A 12,381-nucleotide genomic window follows, 5' to 3' on the forward strand; every position below is an offset into this window, starting at 1 on the left:
AGTCTGGTGGCCTGGTAATATAAGCTGTTCAACAGTCTGATGGTAATAGAAGCTGTTCAACAGTCTGATGGTCTGGTGATAGAAGCTGTTCAACAGTCTGGTGGCCTGGTGATAGAAGCTGTTCAACAGTCTGGTGGCCTGGTGATAGAAGCTGTTCAACAGTCTGATGGTAATGGAAGCTGTTCAACAGTTAACAGTCTGGTAATAGAAGCTGTTCAACAGTCTGATGGTCTGGTGGTAATAGAAGCTGTTCAACAGTCTGATGGTCTGGTGATAGAAGCTGTTCAACAGTCTGGTGGCCTGGTAATATAAGCTGTTCAACAGTCTGATGGTAATAGAAGCTGTTCAACAGTCTGATGGTCTGGTGATAGAAGCTGTTCAACAGTCTGGTGGCCTGGTGATAGAAGCTGTTCAACAGTCTGGTGGCCTGGTGATAGAAGCTGTTCAACAGTCTGGTGGTAATAGAAGCTGTTCAACAGTCTGGTGGTCTGGTGATGGAAGCTGTTCAACAGTCTGGTGGCCTGGTGATAGAAGCTGTTCAACAGTCTGGTGGCCTGGTGATAGAAGCTGTTCAACAGTCTGGTGGCCTGGTGATAGAAGCTGTTCAACAGTCTGGTGGTAATAGAAGCTGTTCAACAGTCTGGTGGTCTGGTGATGGAAGCTGTTCAACAGTCTGATGGTCTGGTGATGGAAGCTGTTCAACAGTCTGGTGGCCTGGTGATAGAAGGTCTGGTGATAGAAGCTGTTCAACAGTCTGGTGGCCTGGTAATAGAAGCTGTTCAACAGTCTGGTGGCCTGGTAATAGAAGCTGTTCAACAGTCTGATGGTCTGGTGATGGAAGCTGTTCAACAGTCTGATGGTCTGGTGATGGAAGCTGTTCAACAGTCTGGTGGCCTGGTGATAGAAGGTCTGGTGATAGAAGCTGTTCAACAGTCTGGTGGCCTGGTAATAGAAGCTGTTCAACAGTCTGGTGGCCTGGTAATAGAAGCTGTTCAACAGTCTGGTGGTAATAGAAGCTGTTCAACAGTCTGGTGGTAATAGAAGCTGTTCAACAGTCTGATGGTGTTACGTTCCCCAGTTTATGTGTTGTAGTTTGTGTATTTGCATGTGTTTATTTCAGGAAATGGCTTCCTGAAATCCCTCAAGCAGCTGATTGGTCGACTCCATGGCTAATTGGAGAACTGACCCCGCCCCCTCTTCAAGACACAGCTGTCTCCAATTACCCATTCCTTCAGAAGCTATATAAAAGCCAGTGTTCTGTTCAGGAGTGAGGTTGATTTTGCCGGGAGTTCATTGCTGGGAAGTCATTGCAGAGAGATTGAATGTGAGGGAGGTCATTGCTGAGAGAGGAGGCTGATGGCTGTGGATAATTTACTATGTTAGTTGTTGGTAGCAGTTGGTATGTTCTGTGAGTTTGTTGCTCAGGTAGAGCTTATTTGATGTCCTTTGTTTCTTAGTTTGTTTGTGAAATTGTTTAATATTCTGTTTCATTTGTTCCCAGGGGGGAAGGGGAAGGCACCTAGGGAGTGCTTAGGCAAGAGGCCCGCGGGCATACATATACCCGTAGTATATTCATTGTCTAGGCACAATAGGTAAGACCTGGGCGGACCACCCCCTGTATTTTGGTTAGGGCACCAGGTGGTGCTAAATTAGGTAAGTAGTGGGTAGGCAGGTAAGATAGGAGAGGGGGGGGCTTTGAGATTTACTTTCTTTGCTTTGGTTCCGTCCAGCCCCTTTTCCCCATATTACAGTGTAAAGGAATAAAGTCATTGTAAACGGTACCACATTTTGCCTGTTGTCATCCTTACTCACGCCTACAGTCCGTCCATACCTCTTTCGCTTCACGGAGAGTTTAGTTGTAGCAGGGTGTTGCGTTCTCTCTTCATAGAGGCGTGCGTAACAGATGGTCTGGTATTAGAAGCTGTTCAACAGTCTGATGGTCTGGTAATAGAAGCTGTTTTTCACTCTCTGGGTCCCGGCTCTGATGTACCTGTTCTGACTCCTTTTTTACACTGTATTTAAATATTATTTTCTCAACATATTTCTACTACTGCGTTTTAGTTACGCTGTTTATACTGTACACACTACATATTTATGTATATACTGGATTATTGATATAGGTCACTCTAATATATCTACTGCTGTACATATCGTTCTTAGTGTATCTGGTGTAAGTTCATCCGGTGTATATAATGTATAGATTGCATTTGAACTACTGTTACAGGGCCATTTGGGATGTCAACTGGATTCTGACATTTCTGGAATATATATATTTTTTTGTACTTGTTTGGCATTTTACTGCATTGTTAGGAGCTAGTAAAATAAGCATTTCGCTGCACCCACTAGGACATAAACTAAACTGTATGTGACCAATATACTTTGATCAAAAGAGCACTAGTTCAACTTAATAAATAACACGTTACCATCGCAAGGTTAAATAAAATGAGGATAGTAAGTGCCTATTAAGTGCCGAATAATGTAACAGTGTTGACCATAACACAGTTGACGATTTCATCTTAAATCAGCCATAAATCCCCTTTAACAATTTAATTTTATTGTTAAAACATTTCGAACCTGTCTATCTACGGGTAACATGGTTGGTGCGTGATGCTCAGCCTGCTCAGTTTTCCACCACAAAACACTAGAAAATGGCCCAAAAAAGTAGAACCAACTCACCTGCTTTTACACTAGGATTTGACTAGATGTTTAATGCTTCTTTTGAAAAACTATTTCATAAGGAATCGTTTCACCACATTAAAACGAGAGTTCAGTTCACTTATCAGGGTCGACCTTACGGACAGGTCTTGTTTAACCTTCAAATGTTTCACTGGTCGCATGAAATACTGTCAATAATTATTCTCCAGAAATGACTTTGTCAAAGCAACAAAATAACTAAAGATTTACATTGATGCAGGAAACTTAGGAATTTGGGGGTTAAGTGGATTAAAATCTTCCTAGAAGTCAGAAGGTGCACAACGGGACATGTCAAAATGCAGAATTTTTACAATTTAGCAAGTCTTTATTAATAGTAAAATAATCAATACTGGTGCTACTTAAAATATCAAAGGCACTCGTTTCGTGGAACGACCCAACACTTGTGACCTTGCATCACAAAGACTCTACAAAATAGAGTCTATACAATCACCATTTCAACCAATGGATTTTGAGAAGGAAACAAAGAGGACGCAAGGAATCAAGGAAATGCATTTGAGATTCTCCCCCAGACCTCACCTTTGGTCTCCTGTACACACCTATCCAGTAATTTCACACCAATACAGGAAATTCCACTCCTTACTGTTATGACCACTCCTTAATCTACGAGGAAGGGTTCACAATTTCATTGAAGCGGTTTACAACATCTTGTTGTTAGTAATAATCGTTGTGTATTTGGAAAATCCTTACAGGTTACTGGTGTGTGCCCAGATAAGATCCTAACAGCAAGTGGGGAATGGTAGTCCAGTAATCATTAGTTTCTACCACGGCCAACAACCCATGTCTACTGTACTTCATTTTGTTCAAAGACTATCATAAACAAAGCTACAGTGTCACGCCCTGGCCTTAGTTATCTTTGTTTTCTTTATTATTTTGGTTAGGTCAGGGTGTGACATGGGTGATTTATTGTGTTCGTCTTGTCTAGGGGATTATTAGATTAATGGGGTTGTGTTCAGTTTAGTTGTCTAGGTAAGTCTATGGTTCCCTAGAGTGGTTCTCAATCAGAGGCAGGTGTTTATCATTGTCTCTGATTGGGAGCCATATTTAGGCAACCATATTCTTTGGGTATTTTGTGGGTGATTGTTTCCTGTCTTTGTGTTTTATGCACCAGTTAGGACTGTTTCGGTTTTCACGTTTATTGTTTTGTAGTTGTGTTCATGTTTGAGTTTTCCTATTAAAACCATGGACACCTACCACACCGCATATTGGTCCTCCGATCCTTCTCGCCTCTTCTTCAGACTAAGAGGAGGAAAACCGTGACATACAGAATATTTTTCAGAACTAAAACCTTGACCATGCCTGTTTTGTTTTTCATTTATTGTAATTTTGTAAACAAAATATATATCAAAATAGTACAATCAACTATACATGTATATACACTTACAATTTCATGTTTTGGCATACCATTTTTTCAAAACAGCAATAAACTTGCACATTTTTCTTAACTGAACATTTTGAGTTGGGATTACACTGTGGCCATCAGATCTGATAATGTAGATATGAATACATTTCACCCAGATGGTCTGTGTAGTCTGAATAGTACAACACATTTCATCCACATATTATATTTCTACAGCAAAATGACGTTATAAAGAGAAAAGGAAAATCACATCAAAGTGCCAGAATTGGAATTCATGTATGAATTTCTAACTTCCTTGTCAGAATAATGACGCTGAGCATGCCAATATCAATTGCTAAAACAACTGGATAGTGCGCAGAGTTTCTCACAGTTGTGTTCTCTATCCAGTCTATATCCGGGGGGGGGGGGGGGGGCTGTGGCTGGATACCCTTTAGTGGAGCTGAAGGAGTATGTGGCAGCAGTGGAATCTGGCATACTACATACATGTATTTTAATGAGAGGCTCCCTTTGTGGAATGGTTTATGCTGGTGAATGGGGTAGCTGTGGTGGTGATGGAGCCTTGTATTGAGCCCACAGGGCGAGGCATGCAGTACATGTTGCCTGTGGTGATGATGCACTGCAGGGGCCACAGCACGATGACCACTAGCAGCACCATCAGCACCATGAAGAGCAGCAGCCGCCTACAGCTGGTCAGACGCCTCATAAAGGCCGTGCTGTGGGGGTGTGTCTGAGCCGGGACCTCGCCTGCTTTGCTGGCCCCTATGTCGATGCAGATGCAGAAGGTCGAGGTGGAGCTAGAGGCCTCGGGGCTGGCCTCCAAGGCCCGTTTGTAGCACAGCTTCTCTCCATCTAGCCACACAGGCTCCTCGTGCTGCTGGTGGCTGGGCAGCTTACACAGTACCTCGCTGCTGGTGGCCAGGGCCGGGGGACCCTCCTTGGTCAGGAGGGTGGGATGGCGGCAGAAGGGACACAGGATCTTGCTGCTGCCTCCTCCTTCCTGCTCTCCCAGTGAAATGGCCATGAGGCGTGACAGACACTCGAGGCAGAAGGTGTGGGCACAGTCCAGCAGCTTGGGCGTCTTGAAGACGTTGTCGTAGGTGTTGAAGCAGATGGAGCACTCGGGTTGGCTGCCAACAGCCCCCATTATATCCAGGTCCACTTTCTCTTCCTGGGTGTGCCACACCTGAGGGATCTGCGCCATTTTGAAGGGATGTTCTGTATCCTTTTCCCGCTTCCTTTAGTCGTTGTCCCCCTTTCTCTTCTTTGTACTTGATGTGGATTATCTGAGAATGAATGGAAATGCAGATTATCTCTTAATAACGTGCTCAGATGGTGAGTAAAATCTATTTTTAAAATCATGCAGTGTGGACATAATCCCAAACTGTTCACAGGATTTTTGTGATTTTTGTGTCAAGTGCATATTATAAAATACAGTAGGTTTAAGGTTTATGACCCCATGCAGACGGAGTTGCAATACCATTATGTTATTCCCTTCAGAATACGATTACATTCTGAACTATTCTAGAGGTTACACAGTAGTCACAAATAATTCAGCATTTGGTGGAATATAAATATGTCTATAATTTAAATATGTCTATATTTTTTTTGCTTTTAATATCAGACCATGCCATCTACAATTAATTTATTGCGTACTCTCTACTTTATACAGTAAGGGGCTGATTGACTTCCATTCACTAAACCCACTAAAGTCCCTGAGCAACCTCTTGCATTCCCTGGGCCACGTTCATCAGGGAAACGTTGTCATTAATGGCATTAATAGAACTGACACGATTCCTCATTCTACATGTCAGAGGCTTCTTTGTTCCACATAATATATTTCTATATTTTCTATCACTTTTGTTTAACCAGGAACGACCCTTGAATAAAGATACCTCTTTTACAAGGGGTGACCTGGAAACCTATATCAGAATGTTTTTTTTCTTCAGGGTAGCCCAATGGAGACCCGGGTCTGATTCCCAACGGTGCCCTGAGTACAACATTTTTCTCACAACAGGAAGAACAATTTACATTATAATTAAAACAAGAAGAATAAAAAATAACCACAACCTCAACACCACAATTTCAACAATTAAAACCCTACAATCTATCGAAACAACTGCAATCGTCAATGAATTAATTCAATACCAGAGTCTTAAACTGCCCTAGCGGCACCAGGGAATCCATTTTGTAGGTTATTCCAACAATGGGGGGGGGGGCACTAAAACTAAAGGAGGATTTTAAATTGGTTGAGACCAGAGGGACCTCAAGAGTTAACCAATCCTGCGAGCGGGTTTGGTCGCTCATTCTTTAATACGTTGGCAGCAAATTTAGGTAAGTTGAAACTTGTGTAGTAGGGCTTTGTAAAGGAAAAATGGAGTAATCAATTGATCTACGGGACTTTAATGAAGATCAGCCAAACCTCTGATACAGGATGCAGTGGTGAGTATTAAACCTGTCCCCAGGGATAAAACGAACAGCGCTGTGGTAGACGGCATCCAAAGGTTTAAGACTAGTGGCTGCTGCAATCTGGTAAATGGTGTCACCATAATCAAGAACTGGCAGGAAACTTTGACTTTGACTTTGACTGTACAATCTGCTTCCTATTATTTAGGGAGAGGTAAGGTCTATTTCCAAAAAGAAGGCCACTTTAAATCATAGCTTTTTAACTAGCTCATCCATATGTTTTTTTTTTTAAAACATTGTCTTTGTCAATCCAAATTCCCAGATACTTGTAGGTGGGAACCTATCAATGGGAGAACCATCCAATGAATAAATATGTAGTCCATCTGAAACATTCTTGCGAGAACTAGAGAACAACGTGCATTTAGTCTTGCCTGCATTAAGTACAAGTTTTAAACCAACCAGGGCTCTCTGTAAGGTAAAATAGTCCGATTGCAGCTCTAACAGCCTGATCAACACTTGGAGCAATGGCCAATAACCTTGTCCTCTGCATACAGATTCATATTACAAATTTTAACAGATAGACCGAATATTATTTTAATTAATAGTAAAGAGAACAGGCCCCACGACTGACCCCTGCGGTACAGTTTTTGTAATATCCAGGAAACTAGAGTTAAAACCATCAGAGATCACACATTGAGTCCTGTCTGACAGATCATTTTCAAACCACTCGCAAGACGCCTGATCCAGGCCTATTTCAGTCCGCCTTTAAATGAGAATGTGATGGTGAACGGTGTCGAAGGCCTTGGGAAGGTCTATAAATAAGGCGGCACAAGGATTTTTATGATCCAAACAGTTTAACACATCATCTAAAACAAGCGCATCTGAGCGTTCCACAAACATTGTGCGCCGGCTGAACGAGGCCCCAGCTGTTGAAAGCCTCTTTCTAGTGACGGGGGAATGGTTATGTGGGACTCTCATCAGGCAGTACTAGGGACGGACACAGAGTGCTTTGTTACTCCCTGTTCTCACAGACATCAGCATGAGCACCCATGACAGAGACCTCCCTCTGGCCAGAACCTCTTAAGTCACCCAGCCAGCTGTCAGTCTCGGAGGGGGGGGGGGGGGTTGTTATCATAGATACATGGGTATGGGATAAGTGTTAAAAAAACATGATTGGATTACTGTTGTATAGAAGCAGTCAGAATAGCTGTAACTATGTATGCCTGACAAATGGCAAACTGTCTGGTATTGGTTTGAGTGTGATTGACACTTGTGTTCCTTTAAGATAGGTAGGTAGCTAGTAGGTACAGGACAGGTGAGAGCTGTGATGAGGGGGCGACGTGGGGGGTGGTTGAGTTGCAGGTGTTCCCCTCGCCGTGCCCTGCGGGGGCAGCCCTACCCCTGTCTCTCTCTGTCCGGCCCAAGCTCTGCCAGCCGGCTGACACAATGTGCCTGCTTGTTCTCCTTCTCCTCTCATCGCTCCATCTACCCTTGGCATTCCTGCAGGGCCAGCCTCTGCCCAGGCCTCCTCATTCTCGCTCTCTCTCTCACTCTCTCTCTCACCACCATGTCACAGACCGTAACAATTTAAGGCCCTCAAATAGAGGTCTCGGTGGACCACCCCAACCTCCTCCGCAAACTACTACAATGTAGCAACTGCTCTGACATTGGGAAATATGAACAACAATCACTAAGTGGACCTAGTGAGAATATCTCCAGCTTGTTTGTGGCCTATGGATTTCATTCCAACCTTCACTTTAATGGAGCTGATAAAAACGTATTTCTTGTCAATTAAACTTGTTTAAACCACTTTTAACTGAGTCCTACCACGATCCCCAATCCACTGTTTGCAATTCAGGTATAAGTTACCAACGAAGCACAGAGCTAGGATCAGCTTACCCTCCCTAACTTTTAACTGGAACAATCAGGTTTATTTAACAGTCAACAAACCACAACACTGACTATAGATCAGGTGCTTAGGGGCACATTTTAGTGTGCGGGACAAATGACAGTTAGTCATTAACCTAATTTCTGTCAGGCAAGTCGGAACACTTGTGCTCCCTACTCTCCCTGTCACTATCTATACGACACATTTTTGCCCTATCGCCAGCTTAGCCGAATGACCTGGTTTTGTCACTGCCTCCAAATCTATACATGCTGCTTGAGTTGAGATATTTTGAAATTAGTGTGTTTCAGAGTGGAATCTTAGCTTGTTTAAAGTTTTTGGTAACATTGTATAATAACTTACATGAATAACCCATCAATGTATTCACACCCCTTGACTTTTTACACATTTTGTTGTGTTACAAATTGGGATTCAAATGGATTTGTCTTTTTTTACATAAAATACTCTGTTATTTTTTAAAGATGAATGAAAAATAAAACATCTTGATTAGATAAGTATTCAACCCTTGAGTCAATACATGTTAGAATCCCCTTTGGCAGCGATTTAGCTGTGAGTCTTTCTGGCTAATGTTAAGTCTCTAAGAGCTTTGCACACCTGGATTGTACAATATCTGCCCATTATTATTTTCTAAATTCTTTTAGAAAGCACAAATTGGTTGTTGATCATTGACAGACAGCCATTTTCAAGTCTTGCCATGGATTTTCAAGACGATTTAAGTCAAAACTGTAACTCTGCCACTCAGGAACATTCAATGTCGTCTTGGTAAGCAACTCCAGTGTATATTTGTTCTTGAATTTTAGGTTATTGTCCTGCTGAAAGGTGAATTCATCTGCTAGTGTCTGTTGGAAAGCAGACTGAATCAGGTTTTCCTCTAGGATTTTGCCTGTGCTTAGCTCTATTCCAATTATTTTTATCCTAAAAAAAACTCCCTAGTCCTTGCCGGTGACGAGCATATCCATAAGATGAGATAGCCACAAAAGTGGTACTCAGTGTTGTGTTGGATTTGCCACAAGCATAATGCTTTGTATTCAGGGCAAAAAGTTACATTTCTTAGCCAGTTTTTTTTTTGTTGTTGTAATACTTTAGTGCCTTACTGCAAACAGGATGCATCTTGTGGAATATTTTTAGTCTGTACAGACGTCCTTCTTTTCACTCTGTCATTTAGGTTAGCATTGTGGAGCAACTACAATGTTGTTCCATCCTCAGTTTTCTCCTATCACAGCCATTAAACTATGTAACTGTTTTAAAATTGGCCTCATGGTGAAATCCTTGAGCGGTTTCCTTCCTCTCCGGCAACTGAGTTAAGAAGGACGCTGTATCTTTGTTACTGGGTGTACTGATACACAATCCAACGTGTAATTAGTAACTTCACCATGCTCAAAGGGATATTCAATGTCTGTTTTAATGTTTACCCATGTACCAATAGGTGCCCTTCTTTGCGAGGCATTGGAAAATCTCCCTGTTCTTTTTGGTTGAATCTGTGCTTGAAAATCACTATTCAACTGAGGGACCTTACAATTATCTGTATGTGTGGGGTACAGAGATGAGATAATCATTCAAAAATAATGTTAAACACTATTATTGCACACAGAGTGAGTCGATGCAACTTATTATGTGTCTTGTTAAACAAATTTGTACTTCTGAACTTATTTATTAGTCTTGCCATAACAAAGGGGTTGAATACTTATTGACTCAAGACATTTCGTCTTTTAATGTTTAATTAATTTCTAAAAACAAAATTCCACGTTGGCATTTTGGGATATTGTGTGTAGATCAGTGGCACCAATTCTCAAGTTAGTACATTTTAAATTCAGGCTGTAACACAACAAAATGTGGAAAAAGTCAAGGGGTGTGAATACTTTCTGAAGGCATTGTATATTAATGTTTACAAATAATTAAATACTTATTTATTAACAGTATATAAATAGTTTATCAGTGCTTATATATGATAGCTATTTTAAAGTGTTACCAGGTCTCCCTTTTTTAAATGGTAAGGTAAGAACATTATGTTACGATGATACGATGAAACAAAGCTAGTAGAGTTATGTTGAATTTTTAGGGCAGCAGACGGTGTTTTCAACTGACTAGCGTGGCCGTTGTGTTCTTCAGCCGGGTTTATTGTGAGGTCATCTGTTGAAGCCTTAAGAGTAGACAGTTAAACTGCCTCTCTTCCATTGCTGCTCTACCTGTTCTCCAATTGTAAAGTACACGTAACTTGATCCTCAGAAACGTGAGGTGTGCAACAGCATACTGCTCTGCTTAATACTTGCACCGTCTAATATGAAGTTAATTGACCCACGTGAAAAAAAAACACATCCTACAACTCTTATCATGTCTTTATCCCGTTTTATCCTGTTTTTATCCTGTATTTACCAGTTGTGACAATCAATGTTTATTTCATGGTACCACTTCCCAGTATTGCTGTTAAAATATAATCCATAACATTGTTTGTACTATACTCAACAACAGTTATACAATTCCTGAAAAAGTTTGTTCTTACCGGTTTAATGATGATTTTGCCAGATTATCCCCTCTCTTTCTCTTTGTAGTGTATTACAGTGTATTTGGTCCAGTCTTCTGTAGACTAAAACACATCTTCATGCCAAGCTGGATAACTGGGGGTGTGGGGGAGTGGGGGGTACCAAGGAGAAGGTGTAAGCTATGGGGATCACTATACAGTGCTCCCTGGTCCTTGGGTGCTACGCTAGATAGGCTAAACGAGTGGAAGTCAAGCTGCTGCAGGTGTGCTCACAAAGCCTTCAAAGTAACATAAGGGTTAGCGTTAGTATTAGCCTGGAGGTCCTTCTCTCACTGTGTCCGTTGGTCGACTCACTTTCCCTGCTCTGCCGACTCCCTTTTCAACTCAATGTAATGACATTGATATGCAGGGAACAATAAGGTGGACTTGAGGGAGTGTCAGAGGAGGAGGGGGAGGCAGGTAGGGGGAGGGGTTAGGGATAGGCTGGGGAGCCTCCATCAGGAGTGAAACTAACATTATTGGCGCGCTACCTTGCCTTCCCTTTTGTCTCTCTCTCTCTCTCTCTCTCTCTCTCTCTCTCTCTCTCTCTCTCTCTCTCTCTCTCTCTCTCTCTCTCTCTCTCTCTCTCTCATCAATTCAAGGGGCTTTATTGGCATGGGAAACACACTGCCGTTGAAAAGTTTGGGGTCACTTAGAAATCTCATTTTTTTGTCCATTAAAATCACATCAAATTGATCAGAAATACAGTGTAGACATTGTTAATGTTGTAAATGACTATTGTAGCTGGAAATGGCTGGTTGTTTTATGTAATGTACACCTACAGTTGAATTCGGAAGTTAACATACACCTTAGACAAATACACTTAAACTCAACTTAATTCCTGACATTTAATCCTAGTATGAATTCCCTGTCTTAGGTCAGTTAGGATTATGACTATTTTAAGAATGTGAAATGTCAGAATAATACTAGAGAGAATGATTTATTTCAGCTTTTATTTATTTCATCACATTCCCAGTGGGTCAGAAGTTTACAGACACTCAATTAGTATTTGGTAGCATTGCCTTTAAATTTTTAAACTTGGTTCAAACGTTTCGGGTAGCCTTCCACAAGCTTCCCACAATAAGTTGAGTGAATTTTGGCCCATTCCTCCTGACAGAGCGGGTGTAACTGAGTCAGGTTTGTGTGCCTCCTTGCTCGCACACACTTTTTCAGTTCTGCCCACAAATTTTCTATAGGATTGAGGTCAGGGCTTTGCAACAGCCACTCCAATACCTTGACTTTGTTGTCCTTAGACCATTTTGCCACAACTTGCTTGGGGTGATTGTCAATTTTGAAGACCCATTTGCGACCAAGCTTTATATTCCAGGCTGGTCTTGAGATGTTGCTTCAATATATCCACATAATTTTCCTTTCTCATAACGCCATTTATTTTGTGAAGTGCACCAGTCCCTCCTGCCGCAAAGCACCCCCACAACATGATGTTGCCACCCCTGTGCTTCACGGTTGGGATGGTGTTCTTTG

At 41.8% G+C, this 12,381-nt stretch overlaps 1 protein-coding gene across 1 annotated transcript; it reads right to left on the bottom strand.

The window, feature by feature from the left end:
* Positions 1-4,014: 4,014 nt before the first annotated feature.
* On the bottom strand, positions 4,015-11,257 carry LOC110532180 (RING finger protein 223). The gene is made up of 2 exons (XM_021615852.3): positions 10,882-11,257; positions 4,015-5,355 (listed from the first exon to the last, which is right to left on the bottom strand). Exon 2 carries the CDS (start codon positions 5,271-5,273, stop codon positions 4,563-4,565), a length of 711 nt encoding a protein of 236 aa, XP_021471527.1. The 5' UTR covers positions 5,274-5,355; positions 10,882-11,257; the 3' UTR covers positions 4,015-4,562.
* Positions 11,258-12,381: the final 1,124 nt, after the last annotated feature.

This window comes from Oncorhynchus mykiss, chromosome 9, assembly GCF_057628025.1.
Source record: "Oncorhynchus mykiss isolate SJ-2025 chromosome 9, ASM5762802v1, whole genome shotgun sequence".
Classification (NCBI taxonomy): domain Eukaryota; kingdom Metazoa; phylum Chordata; class Actinopteri; order Salmoniformes; family Salmonidae; genus Oncorhynchus; species Oncorhynchus mykiss.